The 13,144-nt window shown below is 38.1% G+C and overlaps 1 protein-coding gene across 1 annotated transcript in view; it reads right to left on the bottom strand.

Annotated features, from left to right (window-relative positions):
- LOC134853120 (aspartyl/asparaginyl beta-hydroxylase-like) overlaps positions 1-13,144 on the bottom strand; it is a 196,810-nt gene that overhangs the window by 4,308 nt on the left and 179,358 nt on the right. The window contains exons 5-10 of the mRNA XM_063869063.1: positions 12,152-12,398; positions 11,446-11,576; positions 10,309-10,518; positions 3,980-4,126; positions 3,417-3,480; positions 2,455-2,618 (exon numbers count right to left, since the gene is read on the bottom strand). Of these exons, the coding sequence (XP_063725133.1) occupies positions 2,455-2,618; positions 3,417-3,480; positions 3,980-4,126; positions 10,309-10,518; positions 11,446-11,576; positions 12,152-12,398 (963 nt within the window). The remainder of the gene's footprint in view (positions 1-2,454; positions 2,619-3,416; positions 3,481-3,979; positions 4,127-10,308; positions 10,519-11,445; positions 11,577-12,151; positions 12,399-13,144) is intronic.

Consider the following 13,144-nt stretch of genomic DNA (forward strand, 5'->3'; position numbering starts at 1 on the left):
TGCAGTTGGTAACGACATTGCGCAGATGACGTATGACATCAAAACCGATACCTGGAGACCCTTTGTCGCTTCCTGGGGGAAAGAAATCTCCAAATATCCACGCCAAAATGCTCAGTTACTCTCTGCACACCGAACACGAAAGAACACAAGTTAACGCCTAAGATCGTGATAAACAACCTGCGTTGGACCTTATGAAGACGCCGAAGATCCTTGGTGTCACTTTTGACACAGCGCACACCTTCACAACGCACTACAAGAACTCCGCAGCTAAGGCCAAGGGTCGAGTCAACATAATGAAAGCGCTATCTGGGACCTCCTGGGGCCAAAGCAAGGAAAAGCTCCTGACAACCTTCCAAGCCATCGTCAGACCGGTTCCAGAATACGTGGCACCAGTGTGGGCACCCACCATCGCGGACAAAAACATCAACCGTCTCCAGACTGTCCAGAATTCCGCTCTCCGTATCGCCACCGGATGCCATCTGATGTCACCGATCGAACACCTCCACAGTGAGTGCATGATCCTGCCCATCAGACGACACATCCGGATGCGCTCGGTGCAGATGCAGCTAGCGAATCATCTGACAGACCACCCTGGGCAACGTCTGTTGAATGCCATTACTCCCACCAGACGATAGATGAAGGCCACATTACACTTCAGATACAAGCGTTTCATCTCAGCCCTCTAAGACGACGACGACATTCGGACCCACAAGATCTGTATCAGACGACAATTACAAACAAAAGCTTGCTCAAACAGATCCACACAAATGAAGTAGAAGACACGAGCGCCAATTTCGAAGACTCTGCAATCTTAAACGCGCCAGTCCCGAATATAGACAAATCAGAGGAAAAACTGCCAAGAACGACGAGGAGGACACTATCGCAGCTCCGCTGTAGTTACAGCGTATTCCTAAACTCATATCAACATAGAATAGACCCGTCATCGTCAGAACTATGACCCCTCTGCGATTCTACAAGCCACACGACGGTCCACCTATTCTCATGCCCTTCGAACCCTTCATCTCTAACCACGATATCACTCTGGACAAGGCCCGTGGATGCGGCCGGTTTTCTGAAACTCCCAACAACTCATGACGACGTGGAAAGGGATGAGCGCCCCACGACCAGATGAAGACGACAACAACAACAATAACTATAGTCTTAAAAAATACAACCAAGTTATTTCAAATTATTGTCGTTTTGTGGCGTGGTGTGATAAAAGGAGCTGAACTTTTTAAATTTTGAAAAATTTGATCCCACTAGAGGCGCTTAAACACTCAAAGTAAATAAACATTACCTAAGTAAGACTACGCTTTTACGTTTTAAATTAAGCCAATGTAAGCTTTTAAGCAATTAATCAATTAAAATAAAACTGCTCGCTCGCTTTATTCGCTCGAAGACGAAAAATAAAAAATTTCAAATCGGTTTTTCTCGACACTGTGAAAACTTTTTTGAAATATGTTTACGTGGTTCCTTCATGACTGTAAGGGCTTTAATATAAAATATCACTCAAAACAGTCCGATGACTATTTGTGATATCTGATTTTGCGAGGAAAACAAACTAAAACACACCCGAATACAAAGCTCCTCCCCATGTTCAATGGTCGGAACGAAAAAAGATTTGAGCGTGAGCAACATTCAATTACTTTTCGCGAAAAAAACTACGCAACCTCAATAAGTGTCTTCACTCGTTCACTGACACTTAAACAAAAATGAAAAGTTGCAAAATTGTAATAAACGCAACGAAACTGGAAAAAAAACCGACTTGTTTTTTTTTAAAAACCTTCAACCTTTTAACTTCGAAGAGAAAATTATATGATCTTAAGACTCTTGGAATTTCGAGAAAAATTTATGTTTGGCACTTTTTTGATAAAATTAACCCAACTTGAAAAAACTCAATCAATATGTTCAATTTTTTATTTCGCTGGGAAAACTGAAAATTAAATTTCACTTGGAAGTCGATCACGTTTTTCGTGAACTTTAAACTTTTGTTGTTCGATAGTGGATTATGTCGTCCTTTTAACAACTGAACTTAAAAAGTAATCACAAGTCAGACCGCGAAAAATCAAAATTGAGCGTGAACAAATTTTAAGACTTTTTCCTGAAAAAAAAATCAGCAAGACCTATATAGGATTACTCATTAAGCTGAACAATCTTAATCAGTGTCTCTAGCGATAAAAACAAAATATTTCGTATTATGTTCTTGAACTTTTTCTTTTCAATAATGTACAGAAGACAACAATCACTCCTTTTTTGGGGTGTTTTCTGTTATACGGCCCGAAACTGATCTTTTTGTTATTTTGAAAATTGCATCATAACTCTCAAAGTTTATTGGTTGAAATCATTAACAACTATTTTCAGCAAAATAAATCAAGATTTTCTCATTAACAACAGAAGCTGCAATGTGGCAATTTCGCAACTTTGGGCCGTATACGAGAAAAGACTTCTTCTGACCTGTCCTCTTTTGCAAGAGGTGGCATCTGGTATTCGCCTGAGTAGTTCACAAGTGAAGGGCGTCTTCTCACAGGCACTCTTCACCTTTCTTCCCCTCTGGAACAGAGTGAACTGTCTCCAGTCGCCCTCCTTCTGCAGCCCCTCCGTCTCGGCCTCGAACGCACCTGCAGGAAATACCAAATCAACAGATCAGTTTTAACATAGCTCTCACGATGACTGGTTATAAAACACAACATCTGGTCAGTTTGCACATAATGTTCAGAGCAAACAAAAATAAACTTTGCTGATAAAAATAGATTTTTTCCATTCGTTCACAAAAAAGTTGTCCATGTATTTATTATGTTTTCGGAGACGGTTGATTGGGTGGCATGCAAACGTATTAAAACAACGGTTTCTAAGACCTAAAATCTAATATTTGTGTTCATTCCAAGTTTGTTTCAATCATTTAAGGGATGTCTTTAACCATATCCCACCCCTTTATGCAAAGGGGGGGTACGACGCCAAATCGCACGAAAAGACAACTCGCAAAATTTAAGGAAAGCTACAACTCGCAAGTTTTTGAAGGCAATTGGAAACTTTACGTTCTCGGTTTAAGGTCGCCGGTGGGCGCGCTACGCGCGCGTCGCCGCCGCTTTGCGGCGATAACCGGCTCTAAATATCGTATAAAGTCCTACCCTCTGTTGGCAAGCTCGCAACACGTTGGCGTGACTGCGGCTATGATAATTTTTCGAGTTGTCGTCTTTTAATGCGAGTTGTCTTTTATTGCGAGTTGTCTTTTCTTGCGAGTTGCCGCATTACGTGGGGGGGGGGGGGGGGGGGGTATTCGTTACTAATAATAAAATTCTCATTTGCCTACTCGTTGATTCATTTCTTTATAGGGGGGATATTCGCTACAAGGTACATGGGGGGATATAGTAAAAGAGATCCATTTAACGCACCAACAGTTGAATGTATAAACCAACCAGTGTTTTGGTTCATGATGCGAGTCACTTCGTCTCGGATTTTGAGCCAGTTCTTTTCCAGAAGCTGAAATAGGCGACGCAATTTTTAATATCTAAATTAAGTAATAGTTGAATAAAAATAGGAAAGTTCGATCCAAATTCTAGTCCAACCTAAGCACGAGAGAAAAAAAAACGAAAAACCGAAGGAAAATTGTTTTTACGTCTATATACTGAGTTAACAATGAGACCATTTATCCACGGGGGAAAGGACCAACACAAGAGCTGTACAGCTCATCACGGCGAACCGTTGTTGTGCCCCTGTTTAAGAACTACATGCAATTTTTTTGGTTATTTTTCTGGGCTGGGTAATGTTGCTTCACCCTCAAGCAACGAGCACGGATCATGGTGGGCCTCGAACATCCGACCTTTCGATTAAGAGGCGGAGACGTAACCACTTCACCACCGCTCCCCAAGAGTTCGAAAAAGCCTTACTAAACTCTTACCTATACTACTATCTAGAAACACTGGCATTCAATAACGCAATTACTCTTACTGTCTTTAAGCTATTCATAACATTTTTGTACCTCAATTCCATCTCGCATCGGTTGGCTGGCATCATTTATCGACCACCAAGGAAGTGCTTTGATAGGTCTCGGTGCATTGTAGAGAGATCTTTGATATTGAGAGATGAAAATTCCTTTCTTAGCTGCAAATGAGAACCAATTGTCTGCCTGCAAAATAACACGAGAACATCATTAATTGTTGAATGTCTATTTGTTTTTCAGGATCTCTTTAACTATATCCCCCTTTTGCAAAAGGGGGGATATTCGTTACAAGGCATCAAATTCTCATATGCTTAAATGGGGGGATATTCGTAATTAGGTACCCGAGGGTGGGGGATAATGCCAAGAAAATAACATGATCGAAGGTTGTTTCTGTTTTCTCTTGGACATTAACTGACTGTTGTTATACGCATTTCAAATAATCACAGGTACTAAGGTAATCTCAAATCTTCAGTTAAATTTATCACAACACCGATAAAAATTCAAAATAAACTATGAGTACTTCCAGCTTAAACTCCACTCAAAGTAAAATTTGTACATTCTCGATAAAAAGGAAATTCATTCAAGTCAAAATAATTTGATTTAACTAAATAAACAAACTACAGCAATGGATAGCGACTTGAAGAGGGTGAATAACGAGATCAGCTGATCTGCTCTGAATCTACCGTGAGCAACAGAAGATTCAAACAATATTTGTTTTGAAAGTAGTTATTAATGATAATCATAATAATAACTATTATAATAATACTATTAGTCCGACTGTCGGACTTTAGTATAATACTATAATCGGACTTTAGTATTATAGTATTATACCAGTCGGACTTAAGTAAAATACTATAAAAATAAAGTTAAACTGGGATTCGAACCCCTTTTTCCTGAGCTGAAATCAAGCATTATACCACTAGACTAAAGAACTGTCCAAAATCAAAACAATTTCCCTTCTTTTCACAATTATTTCATTCCCCACCTCCTATTTTGATTTACCCTCCTCCTCTTTTCCTTTCCCTACCACCCTGATTACCCTGCTTATAGCTCTGATTTTTTCCCTTCCTTTGTGCAACTATCTTCATCCAGGCATTAAATATCAAGGGTTCCAGTCGAGAATCAAACCCGAACCCCAAGGGTTCAAGTCCCAGTTGCTAGCCACTATACTATGGATCTTTAGGGAAAAAAATTACTCAATTCATTATTATTCAAAAAATCCATCTCTATGAACAGGGTCAAAGTCTACAAAATGAAAAATAGGAATTCCATAATGCAGAATGGGTTTGATTTTTTATTTGTAATATTTTATCAACTGATCCCGATAAACATAATCCCGTAGTTTACATACAAGGCCACATTGACTAGCCATTTTGGAGATATGTTGAATGTGTATTTGACAATTTTGAGGCAATATAAATTCCTAAAAATTTGCAGTTGGACTCACGCTTCAGAGGAAAACCGGCTATTTCAAAAATACAAGACGCTCTGCACCCAATAGTAAGCTGAACTGTTTTATCGAGATTTAAGGCTAGTTTATTTGCAGATAACCAGTTGTCAAGATCAGTATCAATACTAGAAAATCTAGGTCCCAGTGAGCTGATATTCGTATCGTCTGCAAAAAGGAACACCTGAGCATTTTTGCTCGGAGACGGCAAATCGTTGATTTGTATCAGGAATAACAAACATCCTAATACTGATCCTTGTGGTACTCCACAAGTAACAGATCGCAACGATGATGTAATATTTGATTATTCAACAAGTTTACGCTGATTCAAATAGCTCTCAAACCATTTGAGAGCAATATCACGTAATCCGCAAAGAAGCTAGTTAATTAAGCGAGCAGAACGAGCGACTCCTCCAAATTTCTAGTTCTGCTCGCTTCTAGTCTCAAATGAGCGACGCCAGTTCTGCAGAACTGGCAAAATTCGAAAAAGCATCCTTATTCTGAAAGGAATTGTTCCCAGCAAAAATCAAACAGACTCTCATTCAAGACAATTCTGCAGAACTCCAAATGGAAGTAATGACAATTCTCCGAATGGAAGTAAAGAGATGATGATGTAGAACTGCCATGAACAGACAGGACGCCAATTTCTACTCCTGAAATTCAAGCCTACAATATTGAGAAAAGAGTTTCTTCGCACGGCTCAAAAGCTACGTTTCTCAGTAAACTTCTAAAATGTGTTCATTAATCTGATCTGACTCCCACTGAACTGCCAAACCAATACGAACTGCGAGAAGAAAAACGTAAATTAGAAGTCGACAATCCTTCTAAAAAGTTCAGAATCAAAGTTAAGAGGAATATTGACTTCGCGCGAAAGATTCTGTATCCGTATTTTTGCTCAACTGTCAAAGTTTTCATTCAATAGAAAAATGCTTCAGATTCTTGACAGTATTTCTCTGCAAAGCCCTTCGATTTTTTGTTTAACCAAAACTCGGCTTCAATCCTCCGTCGGCGATTCATCTCAGTTTCTAGGTCACGCATACACGTGCGTGTGTAGGAGTAACAGATCTTATGGATTACATGGTGGCATATTAATGGCGTTCAGTGACACATTCGCTGCGAATTTGAAATTATCGAATTAAACATATTTGACTTCTACTCTAGTGTCCTCTTTAACCTCAACCGACTGTTTTACTTTATTGTTTTGTTATACCTCGCACCCCGTGGGTCGTCATTCTATATTCATCCGGGACTTGTTGAGCACTCTATTCGAGAACTACTTTTGAAGGTTCTGGAAGGTCATCTGGCAAAATTTGACTCTGAGACCCTCTAACTAATGGTACTCGGTGACTTTAATTAAACGAAATTCTTTTTAAATGACAAGCTTGAATCAAATTATTCGCAATCCAACACACAGACTTGGCAACATATTAGATTAAGTTTTCCTTTCCCATGTTGAAGAATGGGATAATTATGTCCTAAAAGATAAGATCTCTGATCCATTATCTAAATCTGTTTTAACGTGATACGACGGACCGACGAAAAAGTTTTCAGCATTCGGTCTTTTGACAAACAAGTTTTCACTAAAATGAACCAAAGTTTTTTGAATTCCAGTTTTGATCCCCTAGGCAACTGTACAGAAAAATGGTCTGCGCGTACAAAAACTGCGCGGGATTCATCAATCCGACAGAAACGTAGAAAACGGAATAATTTCCCAATTTATTACACCTCCGTAACTATTTATTTCCTTAACATGTACAAAAGCTCTAGGCGTCGCTCGACGAATGTTGATCGAATCAGACGACTTAAAAACGAAACAAAGTCGCAAGTAATTGGATCAGATTACTTTGCTCTCTCGATCGAGCACATACACAACCACTAAGATTTTTATTTGCTGAAAAAAAATGACTCTAGAAAATCGTTTTCGTCAAATATGTTTTTAACCGCTACACAAGCAGCCACATATTCCGAGAAAGCACAACCTTTTAATACATAATTCAACTCTGTTTACCTCGTAGGCGCGGCAACTGCCCACTCTAATAATTGTAAGCAGCCTGTAGTTATTTCAAATCACTTAGTACTAACAGTCGAAGATGTTCAAAAACGGATATGTCGATTAAGGCGTAGCTCTGCAACAGCCTCTGATTCTCTCCCACCCCTTTTTGTATGTAGCGGTGTTAACATTCCATCTTCCCATGTTTACTCATTATTTAGTTAAGTACTTATAATTAAAAAAATGGCCTGAAACATGGAAATGAGCACACAACGTCAGTCCACAAAAAGAAATCAATAGCAATTATTGAAAACTATCGCCCAATTTCTTTGCTTTTCATATTGTCTCTTATTCTTGACAAATTTCTTTTTGACCACATTTATTTTGCATTTCAAGATAAAATCAACTCTCGTCAACATAATTTCCGTTGTTTTTTTAGATTTCAGCAAAACTTTCGACACAGTTGACCATTCTCACCTCCTTTTTAAATTAAATAGATTTGGATTTGATGAAAAATTTATTGATCTATTGTCTTCTTATCTTGAAAATAGTTCTCAGAGGGTGAATGTAGATGGAAAAGCTGTCCAATATTTAACCTGTTACAATGGAGTTCTTCGAGGAAGTGTTTTGAGAATGTTTTGGTACCGCTTTTTTTCCTCATTTTCATTGACGATATTCTTGTTTACCGGAATCTTCAAGCTTTCTTTTATTGTTATGCCGGTGACACTAAATTATTAGCAACAGGATCTGATTTAAATCAAAACTTGCAAGACAATTTAGATGTCTTAAAGTTGTGGGCGTCTGATAATCAACTGAGTTTTAACACTGGAAAAAGTTGTTTCCTTCACTTGAATGCTATTAAAGACCTGAAGTTGTTTGTGAGAAACAGTGAAATAGAGTAGAAAAGGACTGACTGATATTGGGCTCGAAGTGCACACAAATTTGAAGTGGGACGAACACATTAATTAAAAACTTTTAAAAGCTAGACGAGTTTCCAATTATCCGGGACATAGCATCCCAAGAAATATGGGAATCTATTTTGGTTTCCTAGTGATTGCTCCATTCATAAGTTAGAACGGCTTAATTACCAGAGACTTAGGTGGTCATATGGACGGTTACCTTATTGTATTCTCTTCGAATATTCGAATTACTTGCCAATTTCGTACGAGCTCATCAACTGCATTCATTTTGATGATCATTTCTGCCTCAAAACATCGGAGCGGAACCTTCGGAGCACCCAGATTCTTCGATTGAAGAATCGGATTGCACAGAAGCAGTTGTCAGGGTCGTCTTTTTTTCAGAGCTTTCGATTTTACCAACGATTTTGTTCAACTATTCAACTTCAACTTAATAGACCCGTCATCAATATAAAACTGCAGCATGAGAAGCACTGCAGAACCGTATACATCCAGCGCATAACTTTTACTAAAACTAATTTAGTAAATTTCTCTGAAATAGGTTTTTTTAATGTTGTCGCTGTCTTTTCATTCAATTTTATCTTGTTCAAAAATTTTGTAACTCCCATTTGAGTCTTTTACTACGACTACTACTAATTGGGAAGACTTTGATGATATATGGTATCAAACGCTCTTTGAGTAAAAACTGAACTTCCGAAATTTTACTGATACTTTATTTTTTCAGTTAATTCGGCAAGAGCATCAATAGTGCTATGCTTTGAACGAAACCTAAATTCTTTATCGTAAAATAACTCTAATCATTCAAGAATTTTTAAACTCTGTTGTACACTAAGCGTTCGCAAATTTTACTTAGTGAATTCAAAATAAATATCAGGCGATAATTATTTAAATCAGTCTTTGACCCAGTTTTAGGCAGTGGGAAAACTTTTGCTTCTGATTGTTCCTCAGGAAATGCTCTGTCCAAAAGACAGGTTTTTTTTCTATGATAAATGGCGCAATGCACATGTTCGAGACCTTAATTAGAATATTGCAAATGATATCATCACTGATAAGTCAGATATGCAATTTGAGACTTCATTAACTGAAACTTTACTCAGATAGAACGAAAAACCCTTCGGTTCAGGAACCATAGGGTCTAACGATTTCAGAGTTTCCGTGATGTTTCGAGCAACAGTTGTTAAAATAGTCATTAAAATTTCTACTATCTCTTGCTTCGAAAGAACTTCGCATGACTCATCGCACTTTATAGCAGGGAAAACTGTAGACTTAATCGAGCTACCCTTTAGATCATTTAATAACTTGTATTGAGTCTCCGATACAACTTTCAAAATTATTTTGATAAAAATGTTTCTTAGCCATCTTAATCTCTTTTTCAACTTTAGAACGCAATAAATTGAACATATCTACTTTCTCTGTGTCCTTATCATTTATCCAGATAAAAAACAATAAGAAAATTTGTACTTCGCCATTTTTTCAGCATGCACAATTTCACCATTTAGGTATCCCGTTTGTTAAATAGAATTACTCTTAAGAAAACCCACCGAGTGTTATTAAATAATTCATCGTTCTTATTGTATGGTAAATATCTTCAAGCTTCGAATCTCTGCGCAATTACAGTTTCCCCGCCACAATCAAAATTGGACTTGGTCTGCAGGCCAATGATATTACAAGACTGCACAAGACCATATGTGTATGGTGATCTACTTATCAATCAACCTGCCTTTGGTATCTACTAAAGAATTACCACCCTGTAAATAAAAGCAGTAAATAGCACTAGAGCGTTGCATTAAAATTCGAATTTTGCTGCAACCTGATTGGTCGAAAATTCGACAACTTTGCCTAGTAAATAATTGCCCCCCCCCCCCTTTTTTTCTTGAAAGAGGGATCAATTGTTAAGTGGATCCATGTTTGGAAGTCAGAGAAGTTGCCACGCATGTCAAACTTCATAACAAGATGCAATGTAATTATAAGTGTTATATGTTAAACGTCTTGTTATACTAAAAGCCACGCAAACCTCTGGTTTCCTGTTTAATCTGATGAGAGCGTCTCCCAATGCCTGGTACATACGACCCTCATGCACTTCTTTATCTTCATGCTCGCCTTCAGATTTCATTCTAAGACCCTTCTCTAGACTTCTAACTGCGTCTTCATAATCGCCCTTGTGGTCTAATATGTAGCCAAGGTGAACTAGGTTGAAAGCGACGTCTTGATTCGCGGCCAGTTTCTAAACAGACACGCTAACTGATACAGTCATCTGGCATTTATCTTGAGCTAAAAGTGAGTTAGATGGTAAAGGATAAATACGCCTGATCAGGTCGACCAAATTAATTTTTCAAGCTCTGCCAAAGCATTAAAATGTCCCTTTTTTGGCCAAAATTTCTGCGCCGCAAGCATAATTTTAAATAAACAAACTGAAAAAGTCAGTTTTAGGCACTTTTTGAATTTTGAAAAAAATGCGTTTTTTCGGCGCGCGCTTCCCCCTCAAAGTTAGTATATATTGGCACCAAAGGCGCCTTTAGAAAAATTTTAGGGTCCGTCACCAAAAACCATTGTAAATAATGAATTTTAGTGACCATTGAAAAATAGTGACCAAATAGTGACCAAGTGGTCACCCTGCGCCTGATCATCGTACTCACATGTTTAAAAATAAACGCTTACTCCAGAAGATGTAACGGATTAAAACCGAACTGAAGACGCACAAACCAACGAATCCACTACATCCATTAATGAAGTCTGGCTAATTTCAAGCTGTGCAATGAACTTTTCTGTCTTTTCTTTCTTCGTTTTGTTTTGCAAACCCTTTCATGATAGACTCTGTAATAACTTAATCTTTCCATACCTCCATTTCGTTGTTTTTGAATTAAATTCAACGCTGCCAAACAAAAAAAACGACAAAACAACAGTCGAGGTGTTGAAAACCAACAGTCGATGTGTCGAGGTGCCATGAATGGTAACCGCCACAATGCTTTTAGCACTGTGGATCCTATGATGTAATCTTATGAAGGGTTCATACCCGGTAATTTTAAAAAGCTCGGATTCGTAAGGTGGGTAACTAGGCAACTTGTTACCCTCTAAGAATAGTGCATCTTGGTGAAACTAACTCTCAGTGATGGTCATTTATGACTATGAGAATACTGAGGACCGCACAAACCTCTCGGATGAACTGTTCCGCTTTATCATTCTTGTTCGTCCGGAGGAGACTCACGATGTACAGTCTGGCCAGTCTCTTCTCCTCTGGGTACAACCTCATCCCATCCAGCAACACAGGGCCAGATGGCTTACCTGAAACATCACATACGATTCAATGGATCTCTTAAACTACCCCTCCCCCACATCAAAAGTGGGGAATTTCGTTACTAGACACAACATTCTGATATGCTTTACCGTTGAACTAGTGCTGAATAGTGCTTTAAGTGACTGAATATTCGTTATTAGATAATATAGATTTCTAGCAAAATTTCTACGCTTGCGCAAAAATTAGTTTTCCACGATCTCTTAAATTTAGTGTTTGCTAGCTCAACGAGATTTTTTTTGGTTACTCGCACCAATTTAGACCAAAAACAAAAATCTCAAACCGATTTCAAACACTACGAAAACTTCAAATGAAATTTTAAATTGCGATCGCGTCTCGTTTCACAAGTCTTTCAGTCTTTAATATGAGATATAACTCGGCGCGTTTTAAAAACAATTTGTGGTATCTGACTTTGCGTGGTAAAAAGGAATTAGCACCCGAAGACAAAGTGCCTCCCCATTTTAAGTGGTCACAAAAAAATGATGCAAATAGATGCAAAATGAAAAATGGTATTTGAACCGATTGGTTCAAAACAATAATTTCAAATCTCAGTGGTTGCACAAACCTAGAAAAGCTAAACTCTCTGCAGCCGAAACAAATCCCTCGATCCTGGTCGCATCAGTTGTGTCTGATTTAGATCCAAGATGAGCTGCCGATTCAAAGGCACTGACCGCCTTTTTCAGTATTTCATTACTCCTTTGCAATTCAGCCAGACTTTTCAAAGCTCGTCCTTTCAAGAGGAAAACATAACCACTTTTCGCGTGTTTCTCAGATAGTTGGACGCATTTTGAAACTGCTTGCTGGAACTCATTCTAAAAATATTCATATTACTATTATTTGCAAGAAGTTTTTTTTTCTATTGATATACTTAACCAAAAAGATAATAAACAGAAATTCCGATGCCAATGATGATCAAGTTATTGAATGTGCTACTCCTTTAGGCGAGCTGCAATACTTAAAATCTAATTTCTGCTTGTAAAAATGCAACCATGTAATTTTGAGTCATTGGCAATAGAGCCAAAATGTGAAGCGAGGAAGGTTTTAATAGAGCTCACTTGACTAAGCAGAAATCAGCACAGATACTGACAAACAGTCTGATATTACATTGATAATGACTAATAAACAGATTCCCTTTTAGAGTTTGATGACATTACCTTGTTGAGTTTACATCAAACCAACGCATCTAAAATTGACAGGTAACATTATTCGAAAAAATGCACCCAATGACCTAAATTGTCAACGAAAGAATTTTGTCCCGTCAATCACAAGTATATATTGAGCATTTCATCGTTAGTAGCGAATTAAATGAGACTTGAACAAGACGGACAACGGGACCTAATGACGCATAAACGCCTACCCTAGCTATATGTGTCTTTCTTTTACTATAAAAAAGTAATAGATAGCCAACAGACAGTTGGAAAAGAATAATGAACGCAAACAAAAAACACTGACTTTGATGAAACAATCTCAGCTTTCGAATTCCAAAGAAACAAGACTGCTCGTATCAGGGCGAAGCCCTGAATATTCCGACTGCCTTTTAAGGTTTATGGAGTAGTAA

Source organism: Symsagittifera roscoffensis, chromosome 8 (assembly GCF_963678635.1).
Source record: "Symsagittifera roscoffensis chromosome 8, txSymRosc1.1, whole genome shotgun sequence".
Taxonomy (NCBI): Eukaryota; Metazoa; Xenacoelomorpha; order Acoela; family Convolutidae; genus Symsagittifera; species Symsagittifera roscoffensis.